Source organism: Pleurodeles waltl, chromosome 6 (assembly GCF_031143425.1).
Source record: "Pleurodeles waltl isolate 20211129_DDA chromosome 6, aPleWal1.hap1.20221129, whole genome shotgun sequence".
NCBI lineage: Eukaryota > Metazoa > Chordata > Amphibia > Caudata > Salamandridae > Pleurodeles > Pleurodeles waltl.
In genome coordinates, this window is record NC_090445.1 from 214,890,962 (window position 1) to 214,913,627 (window position 22,666).

General features: G+C 47.2%; 1 protein-coding gene across 19 annotated transcripts in view; it reads left to right on the forward strand.

The window, feature by feature from the left end:
• The window catches only part of GRN (granulin precursor), a 1,029,241-nt gene that overhangs the window by 619,355 nt on the left and 387,220 nt on the right, over window positions 1-22,666 (forward strand). For all 19 annotated transcript variants that reach the window (XM_069237890.1, XM_069237896.1, XM_069237897.1 and 16 more), the window contains one exon: window positions 6,803-7,039. In XM_069237890.1, coding sequence (XP_069093991.1) covers window positions 6,803-7,039 — 237 coding nt within the window. The remainder of the gene's footprint in view (window positions 1-6,802; window positions 7,040-22,666) is intronic.

Genomic DNA, 22,666 nt, shown 5'->3' on the forward strand with positions numbered 1-22,666 from the left:
TCCTCAGAACACTTAGACACAGACTTTAGGGAACAGCACCACACAATTGGCAGAGCTTAAAGCTCTGGTATTGGCACTGGAACATAGGATCCGGAACAGCTAAAACTAATAGGGTGTGATTCGTATTTTTGTGTTCAGTCCTTTAATGAATATCTGCATTACTGGCACCCAAACGTGTTCAGAGATTCAAAAGGGAACACCATCAAACCCAAATTACTGTGGGGGGAAGTAGCAGATCTGAAAGAGATGCTACCCACTGCCCATGTAGTCCATAGAATGAGCCGTCAACGTATAGGGATACACGTTGCAGGAAGTGCCTTGGCTGATGAAGCAGCCAAATCAGCAATAGCCATGGCTTCTGTTGCGATTACTCATTTCAGAACAAAGTTGGATGATGAACCACTGGCTGCTGTAAAAGCTGCAGCAGAAAGCAAGCCCCTACCAAAGGGGTATCCGGACAAATATTCCTACCACATAAGTGCTCAGAACATTGCCTTTGTAACAAAACCAGGGGTGGGTGATATGAGAGTTGCTTCGGCCCATGCAGGTGTGGCGACTACTATTTTCTTATTGCAAAAACGTTACTGGTGGCCAGGTCTATATAAACAGACACACCAGTATGTCCTTTGTTGTGACATCTGTCAACAAATAAAAGAATCCACCGTCAAGCGCCCACGGCAGACACCCCTCCTAATTTCCAGCAAACCGCTACAATGTGTGTACCTGGACCATTGTGGTCCTTTGACATCGCTATTGACTCTTGCTCCAGATTCCTATGGGTATGGCTAAACCGATCAGCCGACACTCACACTTTTCTTAAAGATTTTCACGTCTTTATCGGGACATATTCAGTTGCGGCATTTCATTCAGACCAGGGTCCTGTTTTTGCCTCAAGGGCATTCTGGGACACCATAATGATGTTTGGGGGGGTGGGTGGAGGGGGGATCCAATTACATTATTCGTCTCCCTATCATCCTGAGGGCAGCAGTATAGTTTAGTGAATAAAAAGAGAGAAAGGAATCTTTAACAGTTAGATTATTAGGTATGGGGTCATAGTTGGCTTTATCACCTACATGGAGTCCAGAGAGCACTGAATCTGTCTAGAAGGGCCCTGGGAGGGCACACCCCATATGAGGTTCTGTTTGGCATACCTATGTATGTCCCGGATCATGATGGCTCTGCACAATGGCAGCAGGCCCACCTTTTGACATAAATGAGTGTCACTCTCTTGCAGGAATTACAGCAGTTCCATGATAAACTCATCTGCATGTGCCGCCACCTTGGGAATAAGGGATACACACTTAACACCAACCGGCTGAATTCCAAAGATTGGGGATCTGGTGCAAGAAAGTTGCTGTGAAAAATTAATTCAGCCCTTCATATTGAGCACCACTTCCAGTCCTGGGAATATGCAGTACCAGAACTGTCCTCTTACTACCGCTGCCTGCTTCTAAAGGAAACCGCTTGGTCTCCATCAACAATGTCTAGTTATGCCATGTGGCCAATCCTACATAGCAGACTCCTGGGTAGTTCCCGAATCCCTCTCACTACAAACCACAATGTACCTCTGCAAGTTTTAGCCAAAGATGCTGACACTTCTCTAAGCTTGGGGAGGGTGAAAAATCATCTTTCATTAGCACCAGTCACTTTTTATACAACAATAAACGTCCACACTTCAGACCCGTGTTATTCAAATTCAACAAAAGATGGATGGAGTAGTTTACCTGCAAACCACATCTGTCAGTTCTACCTTTCTGACATCGACTCCAGTGTTTGCACAAACTGCTTCTGGATGTTTTTCTGACATCAGTGATTCCTTCACTGACTCGTCTGTTTTTGACAGTACCTGTATCGAGAGCGAGTAATCTGTTCACTTATCTTAAATCTAACTATCTGATTAGTCCATTAAACTATCTGTGGGTCTTTTTAACTGTTTGCCTTTCTTCAACATTGTTTCTCCGGCTCTGTCTAGCAACTGCAACATTTCTCTGGCTGTGCATCCTCTGAGGGTGGGGATTGTTCACCCTGCACAAGACGCAAGAAGGAATCTCCCTTGGAGTAACTCCCCTGCATCTACAGAACCAACTGCAACGACTGGCTGCCTGGATCTGCTCTTCTCCAGATCTGCGTGGATCCTGCATCACAGATGGTGGTCTGTAGTGGTTCCCTTGATCCTCTCTGCCAGCTGTCCAACTTGGGAGACTGTAAGCCCTTGCTCTCCCTGAAGGACAATACCCCTGTGCACCACAACTATTGCCACTACCAAGGCTTTTTTTAATTCCTCCTCCAAGGGATCTTCAGGCTTCTTGTAGTCCCGGCACTCCTTCCTGCAAAGTACAGTCTCCTGTCTGCTGTTCCAGCGAGTTAGGACTCCTCTTCAGGTGTGCTGAGTGGGCCTCACTGCATCTGCAGTGCCTGCTGCCAGAGGGTTGCCTGTGGGGGCTGTCTCTTCTTGTGACTCACTCGACTGCTGACGGTCACCCCAGACTCTCCTCCTTTGGCTGAGTACTGTGGGCCTTGCTGATCCTCTTCAGCTTTGCAAAATGTCTTCTCCGTCTCTTGCATTTGCTAAGACATGATGTTGGTTTTCCAGCACCACTGACCAACTGCATCTTGACCACCGACGTCAGACACCACTTGCATCACTACTGGGACTTCTCTTCATTCCAGATGCTGCAGTGCTGGCATTCTTCGTCCCTGTCGACCTGGTCCTGCATCCACAGAAGGGTGGGTAGTGGCTCCTGCCACAACCGGACACTCCACAAACTGGACTTAGTCCCCTTCCTTTGCAGGTCATCTTCTGTCAGGATCCACGTTTTGGGTTCTTCCCGTCTTGGTTGGGTCTTGTATAATCCTTTTCCAAAGTCCCCCTGTTGGTTTTGGGGAAAACAAGGAACTTACCTCTACTCTCCGTGTTACCCTAATAAAGTACCTTTATTTTTGTAACACTGGTTCTTTCAGGTGTGAGAGTGCTGTGTGACTATCGTGGTATTGCATAAGTTTTGAATGTCTCCTAGATAAGTCTTCGCTGCTCATTCACAGCTACCTCTAGAGAGCCCTTGCTTCCTAGACACTGCCTACACTTTTCTAATAGGGTATACCTGGAATAGGGTGATAACACCATAGGTGCTCATCACACACCAGGCAGGCTTCCTACACTGCCTCTATTAGCAAAACCACACACCTACTTCCCATATGGACCACCATGGTCCATTCCTCTCTCACAAAGCCTCTTCCCTGAATGTTTAAAATGAGTCAAATCATGCCACTCTTTAAAAAAAAGCACTCTCGATCAAGAGAACCCGACCGAAGAACTACCGCCCAGTCTCCACTATCCCATTTTTAAGCAAAATTATTGAAAGTTGTGTAGCGTCTCAACTAGCCTCACACATTCAAACAAACAACCTCCTAGACACTCTCCAATCAGGTTTCCGCCAGGATCACAATACAGAAACTGCGATCCTCCAAATAGTCGCCGATTCCCCTTGGAATCCTCTACTCTGGCAACTCCTGCCTCCTGGTCCTCCTAAATTTAACTGCTGCATTCAACACTGTCAGCCATCGTGACCTCCTTTGTATTCTTGAAATACGCTTGGGATGTGGAGGCACTGTTCTCAACTGGTTCTCCTCTTACCTATCCATCCATTCCCTAATTGTGAAACTGGGCAACTTGTTCTCTAAACCAGTCAGCGTACACAAAGGTATCGCCAAGGTTCGATCCTCTCCCAACTATCTTCAACCTCTACCTAGAACCTCTGTGATTCTCAAATTCTGGGATTCTCTTCAACCTCTATGCTGATGATACCCAATTATACTTGAAAATCTCATCCCCGGAGGACGTTACCCTTCAACCACACTCTTAAAGATTCACAACTGGATGTCCAACCACCATTTAAAACCCAACTAAAACAGAATTTCTGTTGATCTCACCTCTGAAAGCAAAAATGCTTGTTCAAGAATGGATGGACAACTTTCCCGCCTTCGAAAGCAGCCCGCTGTTCTCAAGACCGCTAGATCTCTTGGTATCACTCTTGATAATGGTCTCAGTCTTCACAGCCACATAGCAGCCATGGCCTACAGTGCACAACACCAGCTTTGACTGCTTTGGGGTATCAGACAATTGATTCTGGAACAATACCTCAAAACAGTGGTCCAGTCTCTCGTTATCTCTTGACTAGACCATAAAATTGCCTTTCTCTCAGGCATTCCCAAAGTTCACCCAGGCACACTGAGAACAATACTACATGCTGCAGCATGCTTCGTCTTGGGTCTCTAGAAATTTGACCATATCTCACCTGCCCGTCTAAATCTCTAATCGCTCCCCATTAAAGCACGGACCCAATTCAAAACTGCTTGCATTGCACACAGAGTGCTTCACCCTACCTCGCCCCTCTTATCTAAATGAGAAACTGACTATATTTGGTGTGAATAGCGGTTCCAGAAATGCCCAATCCCTGCTCTGGGAAACCCCCTCCTTCAGTTGAGAATTTTACATGAAGCAGTCCTTCTCTGGTAGTGCCACTAGAATCTGGAACTCTGCCTCCCTCCCTCAGTCTAACCTCCTGCCTAGCAACCTTTAAAAATAATCTCAAGCTCCTCCTATTTTACAGACATCTTGGTTAATTCACCCCGACCAAGCTTATTTACTTTCTCCACTGCATCCTGATCTACCTTAGTTTAACTGTTCATGTCCTCTGCCCTATTGTTGTAACTGTCTCTTGTGTTAACTCCTGTATTCATGCACTGATGTAAATGTCAGAGCTTAACTACTATTAATGGATCCCTTTGTAATACTGCATCTTGTATGTTGTAAAGCACTCTGATGCCTTTTGGCCATGTCCGCGGTATATAAAATTGCAAATAAATAAGCTCAGGGATACCCCACTGCAGACGGGCTGTCAGCCTGTTTCACATTGACTAGCACACAGCTGAACTGCAAGCTGGTGAAATACCTAATGACAATCTAGAGTAAATTTAGTAATACCACCCTTGAAAGTAGGGTGGAGGAAATATTGAGCAATTAAAAGACTGAGAACTTTCACTCTTTGCACAGTCGAATAGATCATTATGGTCTCCTTACTGCATTTTGCACAGTCTAGATCGGAGGTCTTCAAACTGGGGGGGTGGTCCCCCCAAGGGGGCCTCAAGTGAACCCGGGGGGGTGCCAAGCAAGCTCTGGCCAAAAGAAACATTTTACAGATAACAGGGCTTTGTTTTAAGCAGAAGCATGTTATTGCATTGTTTTTAAAAAAGTAACCGTACTTAACTGCAATGTTTAAATAGGTCTAGACATATTTAAACATTGCAATCTTCATAAAATAATTGTGAAGAATTCTGAGGGGGGCCCAAGAATTTTTATTTTTCAAATGGGGGGCATGCAGCATTAAAATGTTTGTAGAGCACTGGTCTAGATAGAGTACTGAATGAGCACATACTCCACTCTGCCAGGCCTCAACGAATGAGTCTGGAAAGTTAACTTTCTGGGCAGGACTGCTGTTACTGAGCTCTGTTATTTTAGCAAACTGCCACTTTAAACAGACTTTGTTGTGTTCCTATACAGTGTAGCCCAAACTTCCCTACAAGGTGCAGCTTGAGATCTGTGGTACAGTGAGTGTGAGACGCACGTCAGGCCCTACCCTTTGAATCGAGGAAAACAGAAATGTGATAGAAGGAATGCTTAAATGAATCTCAGCCACAAGTTACTTTTAGGCTGCATCAAATTACCCACCTGTTTTTCCTTTCAGAGGGGACCTCGCCTGGTAGTTCAATGTTGCAGCAATATAAGTGCCAGTTATTTCATTTTTTTGTTTGTGCAAACGATGGGGTACAAAAAGTGATACTCCTTAGAATACTCTTTCATTCTAAATGATGACCTTGTTGATACTGATCCCCGATGGTCATGGCAGACGTGGTTTGCAGTGGTAGGATTGGTATACTGCTCAATGTATATGACTCTAGGTCGATAATAAATACCCCACTCCCAATTTTCTTTTAGGACTTATGATACCCCACCATACAATGGCAGGATAAATAACATGCACATAACTTACGTTTTGAAGTCTATTTATTGATCCTTCATCCAATTTGACATTCTGTCCATTGGAGTTTCACCACATTTGAACCTTTTCATTTGTCAGCAGACAACCATGTTGTGGTTCAAACTAAAAGGACAATTGTGATGGTTCAGGTGTATAACTCTTGTTTTACTCCCCATTGGACAAATTAGGCGCTAGCTACCCAGTCTTAGCACTTTCTGGGCCAAGTGGCAGCCCAGAACCTTGAGTGAATGCATGTATGTGTCTCCATAAGAACAAATGTTCTCTCCCATGACAGCCTGAATTTGTTGTATCTGTGAGCAGAAGCTTCTCCCTAAAATTGGGGTTACCTGTTAGGTGAATCAGCCTTCCTGTCTAGTTTTGGATTTTTCAGAGGTTCCAATGCTTGAATCATTTACAGTCCGAGGATGATTCAAGCTTGTGAGTCTATGAAAGATACTAATGCTGACAAACTGTTGTAACTTAATACCTTCCATTGTTTCCTCAGTGCTGCCTATTGCCTTGTGATAGTGAACTTTTGTCAGGCTAAGATCATGAAGCTAAAACATATCCACTTCTCGATCCCTTGCAAATGGCCTAGTGTGGGATTGTCTACAGTGGGAACACACAGAAATAAAGTCTAAAAGGACAGGATGTATTGTATTTTTTAATATAAATACTCAAGTGTTTTGCCCTCTTACTTTACTGTCCCAATATAGTTCTTGCATAGTTAGCATTTTTTACTTAATTTGTTTGTTCTTTTTCAGGCACTGTGCTGTTCTGATCACATTCATTGCTGTCCTAATGGATATACTTGTAACTTAGACGAAGGAACCTGTGTTGGTGGAGAAGATATGGTTGCCTTATTTTCTAAGACCCCCGCTTATGTGAAGAACATACCAGGCAGAAGTGATATTGCTTGTGATGACACATTCAGTTGTCCAGATGACAATACCTGCTGCAGAACAGCTTCCGGAGAATGGGGGTGCTGCCCCATGCCAAAGGTGAGTCTGTCTGGTTCCTTTCCTCTTATGCCTCCGATTGCAGGTTCAGTCTGCCGCTGGGGCTTTACTTGTGCTGGTGTGCACCTGCAGTGTGACAACATAGCCACTCTTCAGAGTGCAGAATCTTAGCTACAGATGCACATTTCCATGCTTGCTTAAAGGTTGCTTCCAGTACATGTAAGAAGGTCTGATATGTGTACCCAAATCCCTGTGACTCCGTAGGATAATGTTTTCTAGACACCAGCAGTTTTGCGTCGCACTCAGCCTCACTTTGTTGTTGGGAGCTTCAGGAAATGGATGGATGGTGTGTTTTTAAGAATCTCATGCTAATGTAGACGAGATAAGTACAGAAGTAGATGGTTCAAATGTCTATCTCCATGCTTACCTTGTCCTGATAATTTGTGTAAACAAGTCTGTATGTAAATGCATGCACCAGATTGAAATAAAGGATAACTTGTGCATACATGAGCATGTATATCTTAGAAGCTCATTTTCATCCAGCTAGTATGTAGAGAAGCCAGGAACTAGATTAGTGCTTCATCTTATTTGATCATTCCCCCTGTTCTGTTTTTGCTATTGATGTTTTTGCCAGTCCTGTACTTGCGTCCCTCTCCACACACTTCATTAGTGATAGGCTTCAGGCAGTGGATGAAGTGCAGAATTCAGCTGAGGTCACAGTCTTCTCAGTCTCTAAGGAGGGAGTGGTCCTGCAGGAAGTCATGTGCTGGCTGTTGTAATAGGTTGAGAAAGATTCAGTTGAGGAAGATTCTGGCACAGTATCTAGTTTGGAATCCACAACTGTGTTGAGATAAAGATTGGCTACTGTGTTCCGGGACACTCAGCCATCTAATCAAGTAACAAATACTCTAAGCACACAGACCTATAATGCATAGAAGTGTGCTCTCCATCACACCCTCATCAAACAGGCTTGTGGGACTCTTGGCGTTAAACAGGATTTCAAGCTTAACCATTTATGGACTGATGAATTCTGTGCCATAACTCTGTACTAGTTTGTCTTGGGTCCTGTGGGCGGTCCTCTCAGTGGTCTTAAATATTGTAGGCCTTTCATTATTAAAGGACTTTTCTTTCCATGTGATAGAATCCAGTACCACATCTTTCTTTGAATGTTGTTCTTTATCTGCATCACAAGGAGAAAAGTGTAAGGAATCAAGAAGTAGTTCTGTACCTGAACCGTTGGAGTCTCCACCTCTTCTGGTACAGGAAGTCGAATTTGATCTCTGCAGCTAATTGCCCACACCAGCAAACTGCCATCATTGAACCTTTCGTTTTCTCTGGGCCAGAAATTTGGCACTACTTTTTAGATCCATCTGATTCTCAAATGCTGCAGTAAATACTGCCTTAAATCACCTTGCTTTCAATTGGATGACCTTAAAATGGCAGTGTATAGAGTTCTAGACTTATAGTGTTCCATCTCTACAACACTGCGAACACTCCTCATTATAGATCACTTTTATGAGCTGCATCTTTTGTTACCAGCAAGGATTCAAAGCTCTCTAATCCTCAGAACAAGATGTCAAGGGATGTGTTAATAAAGCCTAATTTTTCCTGTTTGCCCTAGCCAAATTCATCAGTAGGTTAGACACCCCAATTTGAAGAGAGCATACTTTTGATTCCACTCTTAATCCGTGTCAGTGGTACTTTAAAAAGCCAAAGACGGATACGGACACAGGTTAACAAGAGGACCACAATCAGCCAGGTCAAAAACAGTTTTGTGTAGCTATACTAATGGCCAAGCCGGATTTTGACTTCGGTTTACGATTCACACTTGGTCCCTTTGGGCTAATTTCTAGACTTTACTCATCAGCACTGGTTTAAGGCACTTTTGCCTATGAACAGTTCATCGTTTAGAAATAGTTATGGCTTAATCTGTATAGTCCATAGCACCAAATGTCACACTGAAAGGAAGAGACTTTTTTTTTTTTTTTAAGCCTGAGTCTAGGCAGAGCACATGCGCTGTGCTGTATTCAGTCAATGGGCTTTAACCACACCCACTATTGCCATTTGCTCTTTGTTGTGCTCGTCTTAAATGCTTCCTGTTTATTGGTGCATTTTTCTAAATGTCCCTCCTTTGTGTGATTAGTTCCTTCCCAGGCGATTTCACTAAGTGCACATTTGCGCATAAGAGGTGTGGTGTTAAGTCATTGGTCTGTGTAGGGGAGCCTCCAGCATGGAGTAACCAGGTGCTTTACAAAACTCTTAACATAGCATAACATTTTTGTTGCCCATCACCCTACGTTCACTCTTCCTCCTGTTACGGTGTGTGATGGCCCCTCTTCCTGTCTGGGTATTGCAACCTTAGTGTGTTTTTTTGGTTGTCCATAGCACTGTGTTCACACCACACCAATGAAAACACTGTGTTTAGAAAGGCACAGAAGGTTTCAGGTTTTGTTTGTGATGGCGCTTTGTTCTTGGATAGCTCTCTCTCTTCCTCTCCACACCTACCTCTCTCTCTCTTCCTCTTCCTCTACCCCTCTCTCCCTACCTCCACCCCTTTCTCTAGCTACCTCTCTCTAAATCGATCTACCTCTACCTCTCTTTACCCCGCTCTACCTCTGCCCCTCCCTCTCTACCTTTCTCTCTACCTCTCTCTAGCGCTATACTTGTCTGTGCCTCTACCTCTACATCTGTCTCTGTGCCTCTACCTCTCCACCTCTAACCCTCTCTACCTCTACCCATCTCTCTACCACTCCCAACCTCTACCCTCTCTAGTTCTATCTCTACCTCTACCTCTCTACACCTCAACCTCTTTACATCTCTACCTGTACCTCTACTCCTCTCTTTATCTCTACCCCACTCTTTGTACCTCTGCCCCTCTCTACCTCTTTGCACCTCTACCTCTCTGCGCCTCTGCACCTGTACCTCTACCTTTCTACACCTCTACCACGCTTACCTATACCTCTACCCCTCTGTCTGCCCCACTCTCTACTTTTTTCTCTACCGCTACTTCTACCCCTCTACCTCTCTACCTCCGTCTCCTGCTACTTCTAATTCTCTCCCTCTACCTCCAATTCTCACTCGCCCTTTAATTCTCGCTCTCCCTCTTTACCTATACTCCTCTACCTCCCTCTACACCTCTCTACCTCTACCCCCCTCTCTCTCTCCCTTTCTACACCTCTTCCTCTCTACGTTTCTCTCCCTCTACCTCCCTCTCTTTACTGCTTCTAATTCTGTCTCCCTCTACCTCTTAATTCACTCTCCCTATTTCCCTCTACACCTCTACCTCACTCCCTCTGCATCTCCCTCTACCCCTCTTTCCCTCTACCCCTCTTTCCCTCTACCCCTCTTTCCCTCTACCCCTCTTTCCCTCTACCCCTCTTTCCCTCTACCCCTCTTTCCCTCTACCCCTCTTTCCCTCTACCCCTCTTTCCCTCTACCCCTCTTTCCCTCTACCCCTCTCCTCTTTCCCTCTACCCCTCTCCTCATCCCCTCTACCCCTCTCCTCATCCCCTCTACCCCTCTCCTCATTCCCTCTACCCCTCTCCTCATTCCCTCTACCCCTCTCCTCTTTCCCTCTACCCCTCTCTTTCCCTCTACCCCTCTCTTTCCCTCTACCCCTCTCTTTCCCTCTACCCCTCTCTTTCCCTCTACCCCTCTCTTTCCCTCTACCCCTCTCTTTCCCTCTACCCCTCTTTCCCTCTACCCCTCTTTCCCTCTACCCCTCTCTTTCCCTCTACCCCTCTCTTTCCCTCTACCCCTCTCTTTCCCTCTACCCCTCTCTTTCCCTCTACCCCTCTCTTTCCCTCTCTTTCCCTCTACCTCTCTACCTCTACCCCTCTCTCTACCTCTACCCCTCTTCACAAAGCATATTGGTAGTCTAATACAAGGAGCTGGCCACAGCCGCCAACTGTCCTTTAATATTTTTGAAGCGTGTGATTACCATGTCGCACACATCTAGGGCTGTTTTTTCGCTTGTAGTTGTAATGCGAGATGTTATTGTTTAACACAATAGAAACACAAAAATAGTGCATTCACATCCAAAATGCGAGACCTATTGGCTATGCCAATTCTTGTGGTGATTTTTCCGGTAGTCTGCTGAACTCACTACAGTTTTGCAAAGATAAAGGTCTAGAATGTCTGCCATCCTCTAAAGCTACCAAGGAAGCAAAGTCGTAAGAAAAAGTTTTAAAAAGTAATGAAAATGCAACTTTGTCCCTGGGGCCTTTTCCTTTATCCTGCTGTGCAGCAATTGACGGAATTGAAAGGCTGAAAAGTTAGCAGTGTTTCTTCCTCTGCAAGAAGCAGAAGTGACTCCTGTAACTAGGAACATTAAAGTGCTGCTCTATAGATAACTTCACTTAAACCCATTAAACATATACTCAGTCCAGAAAATAACCTCCAAACTAATAGACAAGAAATCAAGCACTCCATAGATTAGCTAATATTTTATTTTTAAATAATAGAATCTGATGAAGGTTTCTAGTTGTAGATTCCTTGTCTTAAATTTTTCCCAGGTGTCAGACTGGGTCCGGAAGATTTTCGTGAGCAGTACCCCTGCGCGCAGTTGGGTACGTGAAACTGCTCAGTCAGCGTCATCCTTGCCGGATATAACATCGTGGGTCCTATATAGGAGTCACCCTTTGTCAAGACTTTATCGGGTTTCTATAATCCTAGTGCATCAAGAATGTCATCTAGGAAGACCGTATTCAAGCCCTGCGGTTCCTGTTATTTGGATGTCTGTTACACAGCCACACCTCGTGTGCCTTTGGTGTTTGGAGCACGACCAAGACCTGAAATCGTGATCAATATCTGACCATGAATCCGAAGGCTTTGAGGGAGCGGTGCCTAAAGCTGATGACAGCCCGACACTCTGTTCCTCACAGACTGAAATCTATCACGTGAGAAGTCCCAAGATTGGTTGTAGTGCCAGATGCCATCGTTGCCCCACTCTATCCTCGGGACTTTCGGATAAGTACAAGTAAAAAGTCAAAGCATGCTTCCCATTTTCCTCATCTGTCAGCCGACGAGATGAGGGAGTATCGGCGCTCTAGGCCTTATTTTGAGGGACCTGCTCCTGGGTCGACTGTGTGCCTCCCCAAGTTTCCGGTAGCTAGAGCGACCCCAGCCCACCCTATAGAATTTTATGAGGCCATGAGCCTCATTTTTGGGCAGCATGGCCCCGCTGGAGAGCCTTTAGGCACTGCAGAGTCAGAAAGGGCCCCTTCCGGTTTCGGCCAGCTGCTCCGCACCAGACTCAGAAGGGGACTCAAGGATCTGTTTCTGGATCCAGACCGACAACAGTTGAGACACCTCAACCTTCCCTGGTGCCACTCCAGACGCCGATGCTCCAGCACCTTCTGCACCACTGGGCAGCACCAAACCCAATGTAATTCCCGACTCCGATGCAGAGCCGGATGGGTGTAATATGAGGCAGGTTCCTTCACTGGTGGGAGCCGTGCCCTTTTGGTCGGATCCTGAGCCTTTTGCTTATGGCCTAGGCCTCGAAGATTAATGGGAGGGGTCCCTGGGCCCTTAAGAATATCAGCACCCTGAGGAATATGTGGACTGGCATTCAGACTTGAGTGAAGCCAGCAGACTGGATACTTCTCCAAATACTATCATGCTTTCTCCCCCTACCGTGGCTACGGAGGAGGGAGCTTCATATTCAGTGGTGGTGTGAAGAACAGCTGAGGTCTTGAACCTTGAGTTGTCTTTAGTGGCAGTCAGGACTAACCTCCTTACAGATGTCCTTCTGGGTACCTGGTCTAAACCCGGCACAGGGGCTCCTGTGAAAAGGACTATTGTCTTCCGCCATCGCTCTGCTCCTGGCAACCCACATTTTCTGACACAACACCCCACACATGAGAGCTTGGTTATCCTAGTCTCCACCTCCCTTTGACGCACTCCCTTCCACACCCCTGGATAGAGAATCCAGGAGGCTGGATAGACTTGGGAAGAAGTTTTCTTCTGCCAGCTAGCATTGCAGTCTGTGAAAACCACATGCCTTTTGGGCTGTTATTCCCACACGCAGTGGATACAGTTGCGCAAGTGCTGCCACAGGTCCTGGAGGAGGCACGGGCTATACTTTCCCAAGCATTTGCTGGTGGGAGAGATGCAGCAAAGTTCACGATCTTATGTGGACCAGACACGACCGACTCACTGGGCAAAGTGGTTGCATCAACATTGGCCCAGAGGTGCCACGCTTGATTGAGGATGCCTGGCTTTTTGTGGGATATCCAAGCCAACCTTCTAAACATGTCCTTTAATGGCACCCGTCTCTTTGGGGGAAAAAGAAGACCCTGGGCTCGAGGGCTTAAAGGATTCTTGCTCTACGGCTAGCTACTGGGGCCTCGCAGCATCCATTCGCCCCCCTCAGTATCATTTTCGCCCTGTTCATGGCTATGCAAGGGGTGCCCTTCCACATCCGTTCCCATCCAGCCACCGTGCTGCACATGCTTCCAGCCTCCGCGTGGCAAGGGACATGGAATCCACAGACCTCCTGGATCTGGAAACCAGTGGTGTGGCCACTCCACCCCCACACATCCCTCCACCCCTTCGAGAGCCATCCATCCATGCCACCATCCCATGATCAGATGAGAGGATCACTTGAGACTTGTGCAAGAGGAAGTTACAGCTTTTTTGGTCAAGGGAGCTATAGAGAGGGTTCTTGTGTCAGAAGTAGGACGTGGTTGCTATTCCTACTATTTTCTGGTTCCCAGAATGAACAAGCGCCTCCACCCTATCCTAGACCTTCAGGCCCTCCATTTCTTCTTCAAGAAGTTAAAAATGCTCACTGTGGCTCAGGTTCTTTCTGCCCTAGACCCCAGGAAATTGGATGGTAGCATTGGACTTGCTGGACGCTTACTTTCATATTCACTTCCTGAGTGCCCAGACGTTACTTGAAGTTCACGGTAGGCCACAAGCATTTTCAGTTCACTGTGCTCCCTTTTGGCCTTACCAGCACCCCTCAGATGTTCACTAAGGTGATGGCAGTGGTTGCAGCTTATCTGCACAGATCAGGGGTTTCAGCCTTCTCCTATGCCCTGTTGAAGGCATGCGCGCCCTAGGCTGTCGTCTCCCACATCCACACTATGGCGGACCTCCTTCATTCGCTGGGGTTCACAATCAACGTGCTGCAGTCATACCTGACTCCCTCTCAGATGCTCCCTTTCAGGAGAGCTGTTTTGGACACAGTGCTGTTCAGCCTTATCCTCCTGAGTCCATAATATTCAGGCTATGATATCAGGGTCTCAGCCTCTCATGTATTTCGGTGAGAATGACTGAGGCTGCTGGGCCTCATGGCCTCCTGCATTCTGCTGGTGACACATGCCAAATGGCATAAGCGGGCTCTGCAATGGGACCTGAAGTTCCAGTGGGTGCAGCATCAGGGGAACCTCTCAGACAAGGTCCAGATCTCGGAGGGAACTGCACGAGATCTGCAGTGGTGGCTCACGACCCACGATTGGGTCAGAGGCAGATCCCTCTCCCAACCACATCTGTCAGTAGTGACAGATGCGTCACTCCTGGGATAGGGCGGCCATCTGGTAGAGGTGGCGATCAGAGGCATCTGGTCTCCGGCGGATTCCTGACTTCACATCAACTTATTGGAGCTATGTGCAATCTGGCTGGCATTGAAAGCATTTCCTCCCTCTGTCAGGGGAAAGACAGTGAAGGTGTTCATGGAAAACACCACCGCCATGTAATACTGCAACAAGCAGGGCAGGGTGGGGACAGGAACTCTTTGTCAAGAGGCCCTGTGCCTCTGGACATGGCTGGGGCCGCAGGGGCATATCCCTGGTGGTTCAATACCTGGCGGGATCTCTGAATGTCAGAGCAGATGAACTCATCTGAAAATGCCTACTGGATCACGAATGGCGTCTCCATCCGGAGGTTGGCACAAGGTCTCTTTCAGCAGTGGAGAGAGCCTTGGTTAGATTTGTTCACCTCAGCAGAGAACGCGCAAGGTCAGCAGTATTGTGCGTTTGAGTTTTCAAGGCGGCAATCGCTCGGAGATGCTTTTTGTCTTGAGAGGAACTCGGTGTAGGAGGCTGGCTCAGTATATGGTGTAGACCTATAGGTGAGACACCCTGTACTAAGTCAAAGCAACCCTTAGTGATAGTGTAAAAGGTTCTAGCTAACCAAAGCTCGCGAGGAGTAGCTGTGAGAGCAGCTAAGGCTTATCCAGTAGGGTGGAAAGCACTTGCAAATACCAAGTGGGTCAGTCAGTGATGGTCACACGAGAAAGAACCTCACCAGTGTTAGAAACGTGTTCTATGTTTATTGTAACACACACTCTACAACTAACTTTGGAATATCTCCTAACCAGAGATGATCATACAAAAATATACTTAGAATAAGGTATTTACTGGCATATAAAATGTGCCCCTGCCAGGGGAGGGTGGGAGGGGTGAGGTGACTATATACTTAGTAAATGGAATGCTAGAATCACTCCCAACCCAAACTACCACCCAAGGACCCTTAGGAATGGGGAAACACAGGAACACTCAAGGTAAGTAAGGATTCTCCAGGTGCCAGTGTGCACAAGTATAATTCCTGGTTTGGTGTCCATAGGATAACTTGGGGAGGTCGCGGTTGGAGCTCCGTGGATTTAGGACCCTTCTCAGAAGACCTCGAGGATGCCAGTTGGGACAAGATTTTGGATAATGCTTCCACCCGTGGATACCCAGAACAGTGGAGTACCTACACCAGGGAGCCCAGGTACATAGGGGTGAAGTCGAGTCAGAGTCTCCTGTTGAAGTCATTGGGGACCTCGGTTGTCCAGCTGCTGGCAAACCCAGACGTGGATTCCTGAAGAAGTCGACCTAAGGAAAGAGGGGACAGAGTCCATACCACCTGTAGATGCCCAGGCAGTGCAACAGGGCAATGCCCACTCCTCCAGAAGATGCTTTCCTGTTAGACGGTGGACGAAGAAGTGCAGCTGTTGGGTCCAGACGATGCAGGAAGACCCCTTGAGTCATCTGCGAGCTGTCCCACGCCAGTTGTTGGATTGCATAGGAGTCAGTGGTCAGCAGGACCACAAACAAGCCTTGGCAAATGGAGGGAAGCTTTGCACAAAGATTGCAGGGTTTGTGGGGACCAGCAAGGTCCAGGTGACCCAATCTTTGCAAGTAGGTCAGGGCCAGTACTTTGCGAACAGGAGAGCCAGTAGAAATCGTAGGAGCCCCCAGGTGGACTCTGGCAGCAGGCACAGGGAGTCTCAGGGAGGCCTTGGTAGCACAGCAAAGAGGGATGCCCACGTTGCAGTAGTTGCAAAGAGGAAGTTGTTCTTGGAGTTGGAGAATGCTAGAGGCTGGAGCTTCTTGGAGCTAGGTGGCCTTCGGACTGAAGAGCCAACAAGCCTTGGCAACGACAGACACGATGAACAGGAGTTCCAGCCAAGCAGCTCCAGCGAGGGAGCACAGACTTCTCAGTTGCAAAGAAGACAGGTCAGACCTTTGAAGGGCCACAAAACCACCACCTGTGTTGTAGAGCCTTGTGGAGTCCATGGGACAGCAGGATCCACAAACAGGTCGTCGATGTTGAGGTTCCTGCGGATGCAGGGGAGTGACTTCTTCACTCCAAGGGAGATTCCTTCTTGATTTCCCAAGTGCAGGCAGAGTCCTTGTAACTCTGGAGGGTGCACGGCCACCGAGGTTGCAGAAGTCTTGCAGAACTTGGAAACTAATAACAAATAACAAAAAGCAGTAATCGTCTTGCTCTCAGTCCCGGCAAAGACCAGCTGCAGTTCCCGTGTCCAGGTTGCAGAAGTGTCTTGCAGACAAATCTTGCGCCCCATCCTCGGGGAGCGCTTTAAGTAATTCAAGAAGTGGGTTGGACACTTACTGCAGTGACCCACCTATCAAGGGGGGTCAGGGAAGTCACCCAGCCGGGCTTACCAGTCAGATGCTCCCAGGGGCCTCTGCTCATCCTTTTTACAAGATGGCAGAATCAAGTGGCCACCTGACAGAGCTCTGTGCACCTCCCTAGGCGCGAGGAGCTGGATGGGGAGGCTGCAGTGGCAGACCTGTAGTCAGTTTGCAACGGCCCCCATGAGTGGCACAATACATGCTGCAGCCCATGGGGGACCCCTGGTGTACCAAATGCCATGGGGACCTAAGTACCATATACTAGGGTTTTACATGGGTGCACCAGTATGTCAATTGTACCAATCGATGGCCTCGGCCAAAGAGCTCGTTTTGGTATCGATCCGAACCTCAGGGCCGACCTGACAGCCAAAAGCTTCGACCACTGTGCTGACCAAGCTTCCGAAGCACAATTCTTTAGCACTGAATACTTTGGAGCAGACACCTATGGAAGCCAGAGATTCAGGCCAGTCCTCCACCGGCCCTTCTCCTGTCGAACCGATTCTGGAAAAAATGCTAGACAGCTCAAACTCCAGATCCAGGAAGGCACTGGTAGGATTATAGCCACACCATCCTCTCCTGTGCTCCCAAAGAGGAAATTCTTTAAGAGGCCCTGGGTGTTATTGTCCCTCCACAGAGGAGGACAAGGCTACTAGCCCACTGTGCCGGCCTTCAACACATCCACCTCCTTCTCCTCCACCACCTTCCTCACCTCCACCACCTTCCTCACCTCCACCACCTTCCTCACCTCCACCACCTTCCCCTCCTCAATCTCCACCTCCCTCACCCACACAAAGGAATGACTCACCTCCGGGGGGTCCCCACAGGATTTCACTGAGGGTTTAGGGGTCCTCAAGATGGCGCAGGCCCATGGGATGCTTACAACCCTGATCCCATTGCACCAAATTACCCTGACCTTTTCCCGGCTTGCCCTTCCCCGCCAGAGAACACCACCTTCTATCAACAAGTCATTTCTATGACAACTGCTTTCCTCAAGTAGAGCTGAACAAGGAGTCCATAGAGCAAGACTTTTTGTTGGACACCCTTTCCTCTACACACAGGAATACTCCGCACCTTCCCATGCTCCCTAGCATGCTTCCACATGCGGAGGATATATTTAAGGAGCCTGTGCCCTTCAGGGTGATCACCCCATGGGTGGACAAGAAGTACAAGGCGGCTTCTTCTGATCCAGTCTACATCAGGGCACAGGTACCATCTGATTCAATTGTGGCAACCACTGCCCATAAACGGACCAACCGCTGAGCCACTGGGCATTCTCCTCCCCCAGAAAAAGAGGGCAAAAGGATTGATGCCCAAGGGAAGAGGGTGGAAGTTCAGGTGCGAACCATTGGCGCTTTGCCAATTCGCAGGTCCTTTTGGCCCAATAGGATCAGGCCCATTGGGGTGAAATGGATGAGTTACTACAGTACCTCCCTAAGGAACACCGTAGACTGGGACAACTAATTGTCTCAGAGGGCCAAAACAGAACTAATAATTCCATCCAATGCACCCTTGATGCAGCAGACACTGCAGCTCTGGGTATAAATACGAGCATCCTAAGACGGCATGCCTGGCTTCGGTGCTCCGGCTTCAAACCTGAGGGCCAACAGTCAATTCTTAACATGCCTTTTAATAAAGAGCACCTGTTCGGACCACATGTGGATACCCCATTAGAAAAGCTGAAGAACACCAACACAGCCAAGACCATGGGTGCCCTCCAAACTCCTATGCAGAGGAGCTCATTTTGTGGCTCAGGGTACAGGGGGATATAAATGCTTCACAGAAGAGGCTTCCACATCATAGACAACCACACACGTCTTACAGTAGTGCTTACTTCAGATGCTCTTACAAGGGCCCAAAAACAAGGGGAGAGGAAAGAGCACTACCACATGCAGATTCTCCTCTACTGCCAAGCAGTGACTACCTTTACCTTCATCTCGATCATCCAACACCTGTGTGGGGAAGACTCTGACATTTGCACACCATCTGGGACACCACAACCATGGACCAATGAGTCTTTGCCATGATCCAACATGGCTATTGTCTGGAGCGCATTACCACACCTCCCACTATTTCCCCTCACACTCGCAGGCTCTTGCTGGAACATTTAACCCTCCTCAAGCAAGAGGTCCTTGCCCTTCTTCTCAAGAGTGCCATAGAACCCGTTCCGTCACAACACCAATACTGGAGTATACTCCCTATACTTCCTGAGTCACAAAAATGACAGGCCTCTGAGACCAGTACTGGACCTCTGAACAAATGCATCCTCTCAGAACACATACGTATTGTCACTCTTCAGGATGTGATTCCACTTCTACAGCAAGGCAACTTTGACAGCTCTAGATCTAAAGGACACCTACTTTCATATACCAATTCACCCTGCACACCGAAAATATTTAAGATTCATCAAACATTATCAATTTTAAGCCCTTCTCTTCGGAGTCACAACCACTCCCAGGGTGTTCACAAAATGTCTAGCAGTAGTTGCAGCACACCTGCGAAGACAGAACATCCATGTCTTTCCTTACCTGGACGACTGGCTTATCAAAGCCAGTACATTACACCAATGCAACTGCACACTCCGATGACAGTGGATCTCCTTCACAAGTTGGGTTTCACTCTCAACATTCCCAAATCTAATCTCAGCCACTATAATTAATTCTTCCCTAGGGGCAATTTGGAACGAAGAGTCCATCCCTCATCCAGAGTTATCAGACACTTCTTCCTCGGTTTTAAGAAAAACAATATCACACAGTCCGGTCCATTATGTGTCTTTTGGGGATGATTGCTTCATGCATGCCATAGTTCACCATGCCAGACTTCACATGCGTCCACCTCAGCAGTGTCTGTCTCGCCAATGGTCCCAGTCACAGGGATCTAGTTTTTTTTAGACTGCCAGACTCACCGTTCTCTGAAATGGTTAAACCTCAACAACCTCCTGAAGTGGCAGCCTTTTCTAGACCCTGTGCCTTACATCACATTGACCACAGACGCATCACGGGCGGGTTGAGGTGCTCACCTCCATGACTTGACAGTACAACTCTCTGGGATACCAAACCCATTCCCTACACATTAACTACCTGGAGCTTCAGGCTATATTACTAGCACTGAAAGCTTTCCTTCCTCGCCTGTCTCACTATGTTGTCTTAGTCCAGACAGACAACATGACAACTGTGTATTATTTACAAAAACAGGAGCGGACATAGTCTTCACAAAGATCACACCGGTCTCAGACCATTTGGAATTGGACTCTTCATCACCACATTCATCCAGTGGCAGATAATCTTCAGAGGAACAGACTACGTTGCAGACCTGCTCAGCAGGATGCAGCAACAAGTCTACAAGTGGGAACTCCACCTGCAAGTCCTTTAATTATACTTCAAAAGGTGGGGGACTCCTCACATACACCTTCTTGCCCCAGCAGAAACTACAAAAGGCCCAAACTTCGCCTCCAGATACCACACCAACTAACCAAGGGCAAAGCTCAATGGATGAGTTGGTCAGGTATATTTGCTTACGCTTTTCCACCTCTTCCTCCTATTCCATTTCTGGTTCAGAAGATCAGGCAAACATCCCTCACCATGGTCCTTGTGGCTCCTACCTGGGCACGCCAGCCTTGGTTCACCACACTACTGGACCTTTCCGGACCATCTAACCCAGAATCAAGGACAAATTGGACCTCTAGACCCCAAGTCTCTCAACATTGCGACATGGCTCCTGAGGTCGTAGTTTGGTTACCTTGGTTTGCCTACAGAATGTGTGGACATTCTCAGGGAACTACACAGACCTACTGCTAGAGCGTCTTATGCTGCAAAATGGAAATGTTTTGTACACTACTGCCAACCCAAACACATTGATTCTATGACAGCCACATTTCAAGATGTTGTCTACTACCTGCTTCACTTGCAAAAAATCAAATCTCGCCTACTGTTCCATTCATTTAGATATTGCATCTATAGCTGCATATCTCCAGAACAAACACATTTCTCTATTCAGAATCTCAGTCATAAAGGCTTTCACTGAAGGACTTGAATGAGTTATTCCACCTAGGGTGCCCCCGGCCCCTCGTGGAACCTTAATGTTGTACTCACTAGACTTATGGGTCCCCTATTTGAACCATTCCACTCATGCCCACTTCACTTTCTTTTGTGGAAAGTGGCTTTCTTAGTCGCCATCACATCACTCAGACGTGTTAGTGAGCTCCAGGCACTAACCTTAGAAGAACCTTTCTTTCAAATTCCTAAGGACTAAGAAGTCATTTGCATCAATCTTAAATTTCTATCTAAAGTGGCTTCACAACTTTATCTGTCTTTTGAGCTCCCCGTTTTCTTCCTGCAGCCAAATTCTGTTGCAGAAAGAGCCCTTCAGAAATTAGATGTCAAAAGAGCTCTCATTTTTCATAGAGACAGAACTAAAGACTTTAGGAGACCAAACAGTTTTTTGTAGCCTTTCCCCACCTCACAAAGGCAGCCCAGTATCCAAATCAGGCATAGCCTGTTGGATAGTCAAATGTACACAGACTTGCTATATTAAGGCCAAAAGACCTTTACCCATTTCTCCCAGAGCACATTCTACTCGTAACAAGGGAGCTACTATTGCCGTCCTTGGAAACATTCCCATAGCTGACATTTTTAAAGCAGCTTCTTGGTCTACACCACACATCTTCACAAAACACTACTACGTGAATGTTTTAGATGCCAACAAGCCAGTGTAGGCCAGGCAGTGCTACATACCCTTTTCCAGACAACTGCATCTCCCACAGGTTTGCCACTGCTTCTAAGGGGGAACTGCTTTACAGTCTATGCAGAGCATGTGTACCTACAGCCACACATGCTATCAAATGGATTGTTGCTTACCCTGTAAGCATCTTTTCGTGGCATGTAGTGCTGTAGATTCATGTGTGCCCTCCCTCATACCTGTGCACCTGTGGCTGTTGCAGTTAAATTGAACATCTATGTATTTGTACATATGTATTTACACTTTGCATGGACATCTCTTATTACACTTTCCTTCCACTCCTTTCTCACCCGCCTGCGGGAAAATAATCTAACAAAGGAGTCAGTCCCCTTGCGCAATATCACAGAGGAAGGAGTCACTCGATCTTGTGACTCTGAACTCTTTTTCGAAGAAATACAACTTGCACCACTCTGGACCCAACAATAGATGGCAGGAGTATGCAGAGTATGTGAATCTACAGCACTTTATGCCTTGAACAGTTGCTTACAGGGTAAGTAGCATAATCCATTCCAGCTAGATGTTGAGCAAGCCTCTACTGCCAGTTGAGGTGCCAGAAGTGCTGAATGTGAGACAGGGAAGAGACTGAAAAGATCCTGGCCTGTTCACTTCCACCACAGAAGATGAACTCCATGCCTTTGAAGAAAAGGAGGTAGCTCGAGATTCCCAAACTCTGAGCTCATATGTCAAATAGCAAAGTACATTTTGCTGAGGTATGGCTCTCAGCTGTCCTTAAAGTGTCAGAAGGTCTGATCTCATGGGGAGCTTCTCATGTGGAGGGACTGGCATAGACAAACTGTTCTAGAAGGTACTGAGAACCATGGCTGGCTTGCTCACATTGCTGTGATCCGAATGGGAGTCGTCAATGCTTGTCTGAGTTACAGCCGCACATATGGAAGCAGGGGTAGTGCAGCAAGAACAAGTTACTTACCTTTTTAACGCTCTTTCTGGTCTAGCTGGTGGTTCCTCCCTTTTTGAATATTTCCCAGGTGTCCGACTTGAACTGGCAGACTTTCAGCAGTTACCTCTATGCACCGGAATGTGACACCTTTCTGCTCCAGGGATGACATGC